The sequence below is a fragment of the Pleurodeles waltl genome, chromosome 6 (genome assembly GCF_031143425.1).
Source record: "Pleurodeles waltl isolate 20211129_DDA chromosome 6, aPleWal1.hap1.20221129, whole genome shotgun sequence".
NCBI lineage: Eukaryota > Metazoa > Chordata > Amphibia > Caudata > Salamandridae > Pleurodeles > Pleurodeles waltl.
Window position 1 is genome coordinate 247,839,735 of NC_090445.1, and position 13,687 is coordinate 247,853,421.

Sequence of the window (13,687 nt, forward strand, 5' to 3'; positions counted from 1 at the left end):
CCACGAATGGGAGATTCATCCCCAAGTACTACACCCTTACTTCCAAAATTGGGGAACACCACAAATAGACCTGTTTGCAACAAAAGAAAACGCAAAATGCCAAAACTTCGCATCCAGGTACCCACAAGATCAGTCTCTGGGCAATGCGTTATGGATGAGTTGGTCAGGGATATTTGCATACGCTTTTCCCCCTCTCCCACTCCTTCCATATCTAGTAAACAAGTTGAGTCAAAACAAACTCAAACTCATACTCATAGCACCAACGTGGGCAAGACAACCGTGGTATACAACACTACTAGACCTCTCAGTAGTGCCTCATATCAAACTACCAAACAGACCAGATCTGTTAACTCAACACAATCAACCGATCAGACACCCCAATCCAGCATCGCTGAATCTAGCAATTTGGCTCCTGAAGTCTTAGAGTTCGGACATTTAGACCTTACACAGGAATGTATGGAGGTCATAAAACAAGCTAGGAAACCAACCACAAAACATTGCTATGCAAATAAGTGGAAAATATTTGTTTATTATTGCCATAATAATCAAATTCAACCCTTACACGCATCTGCTAAAGACATCGTAAGCTATTTGCAAAAGTCAAAACTAGCTTTTTCATCCATTAAAATACATCTTACCGCAATTTCAGCTTACCTGCAAATTACCCACTCAACTTCACTGTTTAGGATGCCAGTCATAAAAGCATTTATGGAAGGCCTAAAAAGAATTATACCACCAAGAACACCACCAGTTCCTTCGTGGAACCTCAACATTGTCTTAACACGACTCATGGGGCCACCATTTGAACCCATGCACTCATGCGAAATGCAATATTTAACATGGAAAGTTGCATTTCTAATTGCTATCACATCTCTAAGAAGAGTCAGTGAAATCCAAGCATTTACCATACAAGAACCATTTATTCAAATACACAAGCATAAAGTAGTTCTACGGACAAATCCTAAATTTTTACCAAAAGTCATATCACCGTTCCACTTGAATCAAACAGTAGAACTACCAGTGTTCTTCCCACAGCCAGATTCTGTAGCTGAGAGAGCACTACTTACATTAGACATCAAAAGAGCTTTAATGTACTACATTGACAGAACAAAGCAAATTCGGAAAACAAAACAATTATTTGTTGCTTTCCAAAAACCTCATACAGGTAATCCAATCTCAAAACAAGGCATTGCTAGATGGATAGTTAAATGCATTCAAACCTGTTATCTCAAAGCAAAAAGAGAACTGCCTATTACACCTAGGGCACACTCAACTAGAAAGAAAGGTGCTACCATGGCCTTTCTAGGAAACATTCCAATGACTGAAATATGTAAGGCAGCCACATGGTCTACGCCTCATACGTTTACCAAGCACTACTATGTGGATGTGTTAACAGCACAACAAGCCACAGTAGGACAAGCAGTACTACAAACTTTGTTTCAAACAACTCCAACTCCTACAGGCTGAGCCACCGCTTTTAGGGAGATAACTGCTTACTAGTCTATGCAACACATGTGTATCTGCAGCTACACATGCCATCGAACGGAAAATGTCACTTACCCAGTGTACATCTGTTCGTGGCATGAGACGCTGCAGATTCACATGCGCCCACCTGCCTCCCCGGGAGCCTTTAGCCATTTTGAAGTTGATCTTCAACATTTGTAAATTTGTAAATATATCACTTTAAACTACATTATGTACATACATGTAACTCCATTGCATGGGCACTATTACTATAATAATACACAACTCCTACCTCCCCCTCTGCGGGGAAAACAATCTAAGATGGAGTCGACGCCCATTTTCAATGGAGCCGAAAGGGGAGGAGTCCCTCGATCTTGTGACTCGAAAGACTTCTTCGAAGAAAAACAACTTGTAACACTCCGAGCCCAATACTAGATGGCGGGATGTGCAAAGCATGTGAATCTGCAGCATCTCATGCCACAAACAGATGTACACTGGGTAAGTGACATTTTCCATATGTATAAAGTTGAGCAACAGCTCTATCAAACTCATCAAGATCCTCCTCTTCTGAAGGCTCCTTTTCTTTCCAACAAACAAATTTGGACAGAAACCTAAAACAGCAGTACTGTCATTTGCATAATATACGTCAGTGCACAAAGGGAAAAGAGAGATCTTCAGTAAAGCAGTATCTGTTGTGGGCGTTTAGTCACTGAGACAAATATGTAAAGAGATATCAACATATCCAGCAAGTATGCAAGAATACAATTGATAAGGCACATCAGAATTCAGTGTGATCATAAAATGATAATAAATAACAGGTTTGCGAAGTAAAACGAATAAACAGTAGGCTAATAATCAAGTAGCTCCCTTACCCCAACACGCAACAGCACCCCTGCCCCATTCCCCCTGAGGGAAGCCAGAGATTAGTGTTATAGGTAGGGAGCCCTCCAAAAGTACTGCAAGAGCGAAGTCCTGTAGTGACGTGCCATGATGATTTAAAAGAACCACAGTTTAATCTGGAAGCTCAAGTATCACCTTATGGGGAACCCAGCAGGGATAGACCATCTGAGGTGTATCTAGTTCGACACATCATCCGCACTCTGTCGTTCCCTGGAAAGTCAGCCAGGACCATAACCCACGCTCTTGCAAATTCTAAGGGTCATCTGCTGTGGTGCCCTTCACTGAGCAGAGCAGTTCCCTCTCAACATTCAGCATGGTTCCATGACGAACTGATTCCACAGGTAGCCAAAATCATGGCCATGTTGATGAAAAGGCTGGTGACCCTGTGCTTAGCAGGACAAGGGTAGAGGCTCAGAAGACCGAGTTGGGACAAAGGAGTCTGGGTACGGTCTGTGGCTCTGTCAGAAGGCGCACCACTTCAGTCCAATAATGGGTTATTTGAGGGCACCCCTGTAGCATGTGAAGAATATCCCATGTAGCACCCAGACGATGCGGGCAGTCAGGTGAATGCGATGAGAAGTACACACTAAGTTTCATGGTTGTGGGGTACGCTAGGTGGAGGACGTAAAAATGGATTCGTTTTAAACAAGCATTGTGGGAAATGTTGGGCATTGATCCCCACATTTAGGTCCAATCACCATCCTATAAAGGGGGCCCCAAGTGGTCCTCCCAGTGACCCCACAGCACTGCAGGTGGGTAAACAGGCATCCACCTGCAAGGCTGTATATAGACCTATGATCAGGTGACTGGTATTAAAGTGTCTCATAGGAAGCAACAGCTATGTAGGAGCTTGGGTTCCTCACTGCGCTTTCAAAGTAGCATTAGCCACCAAAGTACAGTTGTTGTGTGGATTCTCATTATGCTACTGAGGCTACTGGAATTGGGTGGCAGGATCGCATAGATTGTGGGTTACTAGGTACAATTCCACACCATGTGACGCCTGTCAGCCTAATCCAGGTTTTCCGGCTAACTAGCAGCACCTCATCTCCACCCAAGAGCAGGGATGATTGTGGCAACCGGGCGCATGACAAGGAAGACTCCTCATGGGAATCATGGTCGATCAGATCAAGTCCCTTTCTCTCAGTTACAATCGTCTCACACAGGCAAAGACAACAGAGGCAGAATCTAGTTCAAAAAGTATTTATGGAAGTAACTGCATCTTAGATAAAATGGCATGTATTGCAAAGGCTAGGATGATAAAACATGAGAAAAACAATAAGGTGATGAAGAGAGTGAAACACAAAAATAGTCCCACCATTCTGTCACTAGGAGTGAGATATAGTTCTCCTAACTACTCTATGCTAGAGCACAGAATAATAAGCCTAATCCGTCCTTCCGGTTCCTCCCTCGGAAAACATCATCCCTCATTAAAGAAGCCTGTAGTCGAGAAAAACATCGTCCCCACGTAGGTCCAGGGCTTGGCTGTCTAAGCAAGCAGCTGTTGTAAGGCAACCAGCAATTAGCACGGAATTGTGGTCATCTGGCTGAAATCTCCCTCTAACGTGTGTAGGACAAAAGAGTGTTTTTATAATAAAACAGTTGACATTCTAAGAAATGGTCCCCATGTATATTAGTGTGTATGTTTCTGTGAGTGTTGGAGACACAGCATACCACCTTTTTTGATAACCAACTTTTATTGATTTATAAACGTAAAAACAAATTGCAATGAAGAAGGCACATTTCATTATCACACTTGGTTACAGACTCATAGGTTAACAGCTCCATTTAGCACTTGGGTGGGTTAGAATGTTCATGTGTAGGTAGAGCCAAGCCACACATCCCAAATCTTATGGTATTTGCCTGCACAACCCCTTGCCTGGTAGATGGGTCGTTCCATTTGAGCACACCAATCCATCCTACTCCTCCTACACTATTGTAGCAAGGGAGAGGTCTTGGGCGCCCAGCACCTATCAAGGTCCCGCTTTGCAACAAGCAAGGCCGTGCCCACAAGTGTGCGAATCGCCCGGGTGCCTCCAATGTCTTCCATCACCCCAAGCAGAGCAAACTCGGGGGAGGCTGTTAAGGTGAGATTCAGCAAAGTAGAGAGCTCATGCAGGATGTGTGCCCAATATCGTTGGATCTTGGGGCAGGACCATGCTATTTGGAAGAAGTCCACCTGTGAGTAAAGGCATCTGTCGCAATGAGAGTTCAGTTTGAGCCGGGCCCGAAAGAGTCGGGCCGGCGTCAGATAGACACAGTGCAAGAAATACCCCTGGACCATACGTTGCCTTGTTGGGATTGCGAGAATGCGCTGTGCCTTCAACGCATCCCACCAATCCTCTTCGTCTAGTCACGCTTCGCACCGCAGCCAAGATGCCATCCATACCAGTGTACTTGACTTTGTGCAGGGGGTCATCGGGCACTTGAAGTCACGTGCGTTACAGATCGAACACTGGGCTGACAGACACCAGAGGGTGTCTGAGCGGGAACCCCCACTGCGATGCTGCTCTACAGATCTCATTGGGAGGATCATGACGACCTGCAATTCCAAAGGTACTGTTTGCAGGTCTTTTTGACACAGTAGCTAGCCCGCAACGCCGCGGCTGGCCTCAACTGTTGGTTTTGTTGATCACAGCGCTGTGATAGCTCCACCTGGGGCTATCGACTTCAAGGAACTTTCTTTTTTAAGTAACTTTTGCAGAATTAATATATTTATTACTGTATGTTGAATTTTTATTGTTTTTGGTCTTGTTTTATATAGATAAATAATGCCTATCTTTCTAAAAGCGGTGTGGTGTCCTTTTGTAGTGTTTCCACTTATTACTGTGTGTTATGGCAAATGCTTTACACATTGCTTCTGAGATAAGCCTGACTGCTTGTGCCAAGCTTTCAAGGGGGTGAGCAGAGGTTATCTGAGCAGGTATCTCCCTTAACCTGACTAGAGTGTGGGTTCCTACTTGGAAAGGGTGCAAACCAACTGCCACCTAGAGACCTCATTTCTAACACAAGCCATATACTAAATAAGTGGAATGTGAAATAGTGAGTGTGGTAGTTTGGTAGGAGCTGAGGGTAGATGAAAACATCAGACGTAAGTATGGCAAGTGTCCCCAGCAACCAGGTGCTAGGAAGTTACCCACCCAGTTGTCCCATAAACCAATACAGGGAGTATTGGTTGGAGTTTGTGTGATTCAGGACCCTTCCCTTTGGACCCAGAGGAAACCAGCAGGCAAGAAGAAGGTTGGAGAATGCCCCCACCCGAGAATACCCAGAAGACAGGAGTACCTACACCAGGGGACATGGATGCACAGGGAAGAAGGGACTCTCACTGAAGTCAGTGGAAGCCTCGGATTGTCCAGCTGGTCCCGTATACCAGGCCGGTGAAACCCAGGGTTGGATTCTGGATGTGGAGGACCTGAAAAGGATGGAGGCCGAGTCCAGCACCCTTGGAAGGGCCAAGTGGTGCAGGTGGCAATGTCTACCCTTCTGGAGATAAAGTTACTGCAAGTCGGTGGAGAAAGAAGTCCAACTGCGGGGTCCAGGAGCTGCAGAAGATCCCAGGAGTCACCTATTAGCTGTCTCTTGACGGTCGCCAGATTGCAGGAGGGTCACTGACCAGCCAGGTCACCAACAAGCACTGGCAAAGGCAAGCAGGAGCTGAAGAGGTATTTACAGAGTTTTTGGGGACCAGCAAGGTCAAGGAGATTATACCCTTGAGGGGGAGGAAGGCCAGTGGAAATCATTGGAGCCCCAACAATTGACCCACAGGCGATGGACACAAGGAAGCCTGATGAGCACAACAAAACAGAAGTCCCATGTCTCAAGAGTTGCAGGACAGGAGCTGATATTCAAGTTGCAGATTGTTGGGGCTGTTTTTTGTTTTTTTTTGGCACCTGGAGATCTCCTGGAGGAAGATCCAACAAGCCTCGGCAAGTGCAGCAGTCACGGTGCACAGGGGTTCCAGTCCAGTGGCAGGATCAGGGGCCCACAGTCTCCCAAGTTCCAGGTGCAAATGAAGTCCTTGTGACCTTGGAGGATGCACAGCCTTGGATGTTGCAGAGTTCTTGTAGGAGAAACTATATTGCAATGGGAGCCTTCCCACCAGAAGCAGCTGTATTTTGGATCCAAAGCAGACGAGCAGCGGTTCCAGAGGCCAAGAGCAGAAGATGTCTTGCAGAGAGAGTGCCTGGAGAGTCTTGCTCGGCACATCTGAGGACCCATCCCCGCGGGAGCCCTTAAAGAACACTAAAAGGGGTTGGTCACTCTCTGAAGTGGCCCACCTATCAGAAGGGTTCAGGGACGTCATCTACCTCGGCCAACCAGTCAGATGCTCCAAGGGGCCTCTGTCCATCTTGTTTCCAAGATGGCAGAATCAAGTGGGCACCTGGCAAAGCTCTATGCACCTCCCTAAGGGAGGAGCTGGACAGGGGGGTTGTTACTTCCCTGTCTTTTATGCAGTTTCACGCCAGGGTGGGAACTGGGGGTTCCTGGACTGGTACAAACAGGTTTATGCTCAGAAGGCACCAAATGTTCCCTTCAAAGCAGTCCAGTGGTGCTCAGAGGCTACACCACCCCTGCCCTTAGACATCATGTACACAGGGGGAGATGGTCATACCGCACCCTTGCAGGAAATCCTTTGTTCTGCCTCGCCTGCCTGAGCCAGGCTCGCCAGCAGGAGAGTAGAACAGTATCTGGGGTCAGCAGCCGTGTGGACTGGCACATATACCTCGTTAGGCTGCACAGGCAAAACTAGAGGAATCATCTAAGGAACCCCCCAGAGTACATGGTAGCATGCAACTAGCACTGGAACAGTGTAGTTGCATGATTCCAACAAGTTTGATACCAACCATGCCTAGGTTGTAGAAGCCATTATTTAGTTGAAGCACTCGTGTTGACCAGTGTCCACTTCATACCTTAAAGATGGCTTCCCTGCACTTAGAGTCCAGGAAATGTAGCCTGGTCGTCTATAGGGCACCCTGGTCATGCAGGGGTACCCTCACACTTAGGGACATGAACCCTACCCTTGGGTTGAAGGGCCTACAAGAAGGGTGACTTACAGTTTCTAAGTGCAGTGCCCAGGATATAAGGCAAGCCTCATATGTGTGGTGAAAGGGTGCATGCACCATTTCATGCAGGCTGCATTGGCAGAGCTGCAGACACAGTTTGCATGGACGTCAATGGGTGGCATAATACATGCTGCAGCCCATGGGGGACCCCTGGTGTATCAGTGCCCTGGATACCCAAGTACCAAATACTAGAGACTTACATGAGTGCACCAGTAAGCCAATTGTGGATGTAAAAAGTTGACCAGCAACTACACTTAGAGGAGAGAGCACAGACACTGGGATCCTGATTAGCAGGGTCCCAGTGAACTACAGTGTAAGGAAATGCCTCCTTGGCATGGTTGCCCCCTGACTTTTTGCCTTTGCTGATGCTATGTTTACAATTGAAAGTGTGCTGAGGCCTGCTAACCAGGCCCCAGCACCAGTGTTCTTTCCCTAACCTGTACTTTTGTATCCACAATTGGCAGACCCTGGCATCCAGATAAGTCCCTTGTAACTGGTACTTCTGGTACCAAGGGCCCTGATGCCAAGGAAGGTCTCTAAGGGCTGCAGCATGTCTTATGCCACCCTGGAGACCTCTCACTCAGCACAGACACACTGCTTGCCAGCTTGTGTGTGCTAGTGAGAACAAAACGAGTAAGTCGACATGGCACTCCCCTCAGGGTGCCATGCCAGCCTCTCACTGCCTATGCAAGTATAGGTCAGTCACCCCTCTAGCAGGCCTTACAGCCCTAAGGCAGGGTGCACTATACCATAGGTGAGGATACCAGTGCATGAGCATGGTACCCCTACAGTGTCTAAACAAAACCTTAGACATTGTAAGTGCAGGGTAGCCATAAGAGTATATGGTCTGGGAGTTTGTCAAACACGAACTCCACAGCACCATAATGGCTACACTGAAAACTGGGAAGTTTGGTATCAAACTTCTCAGCACAATAAATGCACACTGATGCCAGTGTACATTTTATTGTAAAATACACCACAGAGGGCACCTTAGAGGTGCCCCCTGAAACTTAACCGACTGTCTGTGTAGGCTGACTAGTTCCAGCAGCCTGCCACACTAGAGACATGTTGCTGGCCCCATGGGGAGAGTGCCTTTGTCACTCTGAGGCCAGTAACAAAGCCTGCACTGGGTGGAGATGCTAACACCTCCCCCAGGCAGGAGCTGTGACACCTGGCGGTGAGCCTCAAAGGCTCACCCCTTTGTCACAGCCCAGCAGGGCACTCCAGCTTAGTGGAGTTGCCCGCCCCCTCCGGCCACGGCCCCCACTTTTGGCGGCAAGGCTGGAGGGAACAAAGAAAGCAACAAGGAGGAGTCACTGGCCAGTCAGGACAGCCCCTAAGGTGTCCTGAGCTGAGGTGACTCTAACTTTTAGAAATCCTCCATCTTGCAGATGGAGGATTCCCCCAATAGGGTTAGGATTGTGACCCCCTCCCCTTGGGTGGAGGCACAAAGAGGGTGTACCCACCCTCAGGGCTAGTAGCCATTGGCTACTAACCCCCCAGACCTAAACACGCCCTTAAATTTAGTACTTAAGGGCTACCCTGAACCCTAGAAAATTAGATTCCTGCAACTACAAGAAGAAGGACTGCCTAGCTGAAAACCCCTGCAGAGGAAGACCAGAAGACAACAACTGCCTTGGCTCCAGAAACTCACCGGCCTGTCTCCTGCCTTCCAAAGAAATCTGCTCCAGCGACGCCTTCCAAGGGACCAGCGACCTCTGACTCCTCTGAGGACTGCCCTGCTTCGAAAAAGACAAGAAACTCCCGAGGACAGCGGACCTGCTCCAAAAAGACTGCAACTTTGTTTCAAGGAGCAGCTTTAAAGACCCTGCAATCTCCCCGCAAGAAGCGTGAGACTTGCAACACTGCACCCGGCGACCCCGACTCGGCTGGTGGAGAACCAACACCTCAGGGAGGACCCCCGGACTACTCTACGACTGTGAGTACCAAAACCTGTCCCCCCTGAGCCCCCACAGCGCCGCCTGCAGAGGGAATCCCGAGGCTTCCCCTGACCGCGACTCTCTGAAACCTAAGTCCCGACGCCTGGAAAAGACCCTGCACCCGCAGCCCCCAGGACCTGAAGGACCGGACTTTCACTGCAGAAGTGACCCCCAGGAGTCCCTCTCCCTTGCCCAAGTGGAGGTTTCCCCCGAGGAAGCCCCCCCTTGCCTGCCTGCAGCGCTGAAGAGATCCCTTGATCTCTCATTGACTTCCATTGCGAACCCGACGCTTGTTCTAACACTGCACCCGGCCGCCCCCGCGCCGCTGAGGGTGAAATTTCTGTGTGGACTTGTGTCCCCCCCCGTGCCCTACAAAACCCCCCTGGTCTGCCCTCCGAAGACGCGGGTACTTACCTGCAAGCAGACCGGAACCGGGGCACCCCCTTCTCTCCATTCTAGCCTATGCGTTTTGGGCACCACTTTGAACTCTGCACCTGACCGGCCCTGAGCTGCTGGTGTGGTGACTTTGGGGTTGCTCTGAACCCCCAACGGTGGGCTACCTTGGACCAAGAACTGAACCCTGTAAGTGTCTTACTTACCTGGTAAAACTAACAAAAACTTACCTCCCCCAGGAACTGTGAAAATTGCACTAAGTGTCCACTTTTAAAGTAGCTATTTGTCAATAACTTGAAAAGTATACATGCAATTGAAATGATTCAAAGTTCCTAATGTACTTACCTGCAATACCTTTCAAACAAGATATTGCATGTTAAATTTGAACCTGTGGTTCTTAAAATAAACTAAGAAAAGATATTTTTCTATAACAAAACCTATTGGCTGGATTTGTCTCTGAGTGTGTGTACCTCATTTATTGTCTATGTGTATGTACAACAAATGCTTAACACTACTCCTTGGATAAGCCTACTGCTCGACCACACTACCACAAAATAGAGCATTAGTATTATCTCTTTTTACCACTATTTTACCTCTAAGGGGAACCCTTGGACTCTGTGCATGCTATTTCTTACTTTGAAATAGCACATACAGAGCCAACTTCCTACATACAGTCTAAACACACTGACATCCGGCAAAAAGTGAGGGTAACTTTGTTAGAAAGATAACACTTTCCTACATTGTCCATGTTGAGCTTCAGGCAGTTTTCCCTCATCCAGACTGATACGTTGTTCATACAGTTTTGGAATTTGCTCTTTGTCGAGGTGGGGTCTGCTGAGAGCAAGAGTACAAGCTGCACGTAGTCTGCGTAGTAGATGATGTTGTGTGATCTGAAGATGTCTGCGTGTAGTGGCATGTAGATGTTGAACAGATTTTGGGTGAGGAAATGGGCCTTGGAGGATGTCGCAGATGGTGTGCTTGGCTTGTGAGGTGAAGGGGGGGCGGGAGGCAGACTCTGAGTGCACCCTGTGAGAGAGGATGCCATCCATCTGAGTGCATAGTCTGTGATTGTAATCTGGTGGAGTTGATTGATGTGGGAGGTGGTTTCGAAAGCTGCAGAGAGGTCAAGCAGGATCTGGGCGGCTGTTTCTCCTATGTCGAGTAGGGTGCCGATGTCTGTTGCGAACAGAGCTGTCTCGTGCTGTGGTTGGCTCTGAAGCCTGACTGGGACGCCTCTTCAGGTGTTTGGCGAGTTGGAGGTTGATGGCCTTCTCCAAGACTTTAGCAGGGCACAGGGGCAAAGAGGTTTGGCGTTGGCTCTGGACCTTGCTGGGGTCTGCAGAGGGTTTCTTGAGGAGGTGGTCTGACCTCCGCTCGCTTCTAGGCAGCTGGAAGGGTGGCTTGGTTAACAAGGCATTTGGGATGGTGGTTATCTGGTGGCTAATCGTTTCTCTTCTGAGGTTGAAAAGCCGGTGGGGGATGGGGTCTGTGGGTGCTCCAGAGTAAATGAAGTTCATAAGTGTGGTTGTGTTTGGTATGTTGAGTTGTTCCCATGTGGTGAGCGGTAGTCGGCAGTGGTGGTTGGTGGGATGATGATGATGAGGAGGTCGGGCCGGCCATGGTTGCCTGCCTGTCACAATAAGAATTCCCAGTCTCTCTCAGTCAGGAAAGATGCTTTCTGCTTCTGAACCGCAGCTGTGAAATAGAGGAAAATTGAGACTGGGGCATTGTGCACTTGATAAAGGGCCATGGTTGAGTGCCTGTCACAAAAGGAAGTCCCAGTCTCTGAAATGCAAAAGACGTGCCAGAACTGATTGCAGGGATGCTCTGGTGGGGGTGGCATTAAAGTGGTGATTGATCCACCACTCTAATGTCCACAATCAGAAAATCATTTTTGCATTCTACTGCCTCTTTGGTGGAGCTTATGGCAGCCTAGATGTTATCCAATTCCTCAGGAGGAGTCTGAGCAATAGCAAGGAGAGCACCAACCGCAGTGTCCTTAGGTCAGTGGGTGCACTCTGACTCCGTTCAAGTTGGCAGGAATCCTCCAGAGATGTAGGTGCAGTTAACCTTGGAATAGCAGTTGCCATAATCAGGCGTTGGTGGGGGTACAGCAGACTTGAGGTGAGACCCCCTGTAATCCTTAGCAGGAAGGAACAGCCAGCTATGATCTCTCCGTCAAACTGAGGTGGAATCTCCCAGGCAATAGCTGTGGCCCAGGTTGTTGAACAGCAGCGGTGTGGCAGTGTGTCAGGCAGTGGGGCTCAGGAGTTGGCCCTAGTCATTCGACGGCCAGGTAATGGGGGTCAACAGTCTGATTAGGGGTGCAAGAATACTGCCCTGCCATGCACATCCCCCGGCTGAGTAGGGAAGAGAGGAGCAACGCATGGGCCTAAAGCCTCAGTTGGCCAGTGTATTGAGGATCAGAGCAGCACTCACCAGGTCAGACCACAGTATAGATTGGACCTGTCTGTGCACAGCAGACTTTCCTGTCACGCAGCAGCAGGGCACACCCCCTCAAAGGGACAAGGCTGCAATTAGGAGTTGCAAGAGGAAGGATAGGCCAGTGCCAGTTGCCGTGGACCAAGGTTTCTGGTCGTACCAGGTCTGTGACAGGGAGCAAAGCCATGCCGACAGCATGCACGCTCTGGACTCAGTCACCTCTGGCGGGAGCGCTCTTCCAAACTGCCACCAGTTTGATAGAGGAGCATGGGAGCAACCCAGTCTTCTCCTCGCCTTCATGGGCAAAGTTGTCTGGAAACTCCAGTAGACTCAACACAGGCAGCAGATCTGCAGCGATAGCGCCTCAAGCTGCATTCCTGGTGTGTGTGCTCCCCTAAGCATCTGCCATCTTGAGAGGAGCGCAAGTGCAGCTTTTTCCTCTCCTCGCTACCATGGCAACACCCCGATGGCTCCAGTCCAATCGGCGGGATCCCCCACTCCCTATGCCTGGCTCAAGATTATCAACTGTGGGGATGGGTGCCCAAATGGCAGTATAATAAGGATTTCTCTGGTCAGCGGGAGCGCTTGCTCAGACTGCTACATCCAGCATGGCGGCTAGTTCTGTCCCCTCCTAAACACTTAAAATGTGGAAATCTTTTCTGATTTCACTGGTTAGTTCTGCCCTACTTACAAGTATATTAATCAAAATATTGGTGCTGAAAAATTACAGAATGTATATACATTACCATAAGAAATAATCTGTTAAAATGCTTTGTAATGCAGTGTTCATCAAGAACAGTACATACCCATGCTTCATTTGTTGCATTTGAAAACTAATGATTCATCACTGACAGGTACATTTGTAAGATGAGCGGTCTACTGTTAACAATTCACTATCAAACCACTGTTGTGATGTCTCCTATTCGTAGCACTTCTGGCACTTTGTGCCCCTAGTAGACATCATTTGTTTTGAATCATTGAGCGTCTGTGGCTGATATGCGTTTAAGTGCGATGCGCCAAAGCATTTATAAAATAACTGGTCTCTCCAGTAACTCCATTTTTAGGGCATTGTTTTTAATCTGATGAAAAATGTAATACTTTAATATGCCAGCTGAGAAACTGATTTTTCTTGTAGCTATTTTGAAGATGAGGAGGAGGATTCCACTAACATGGATTTGCCGTACATTCCTGCGGAGAATTCACCAACACGCTTGCAGTTTAAATCTAAACTGGCCGATTCAGACAGCGAAGAGGACCCCCTGGAAGCATTCATGGCTGAAGTGGAGGCAAGCGGTGACTTCATTGCTTTTGTATCACAATAGTAATTCTATCCTTGGGTGTGAATAGATAAAGGGATGAATACAAAGTAGTCCTGTACAGAATATATTTAGTTATGAATGGTAGATAAATGTATCACAATTCTAATCAGTCGTATTCCGACTATAGGTTCTTCTGTAATTCCCTCTGGATCTCAACAGACAGTGT

At 48.1% G+C, this 13,687-nt stretch overlaps 1 protein-coding gene across 6 annotated transcripts in view; it reads left to right on the forward strand.

Annotated features, from left to right (window-relative positions):
* The window catches only part of DDX42 (DEAD-box helicase 42), a 516,281-nt gene that overhangs the window by 66,970 nt on the left and 435,624 nt on the right, over positions 1-13,687 (forward strand). For all 6 annotated transcript variants that reach the window (XM_069238031.1, XM_069238033.1, XM_069238036.1 and 3 more), the window contains one exon: positions 13,338-13,488. In XM_069238031.1, coding sequence (XP_069094132.1) covers positions 13,338-13,488 — 151 coding nt within the window. The remainder of the gene's footprint in view (positions 1-13,337; positions 13,489-13,687) is intronic.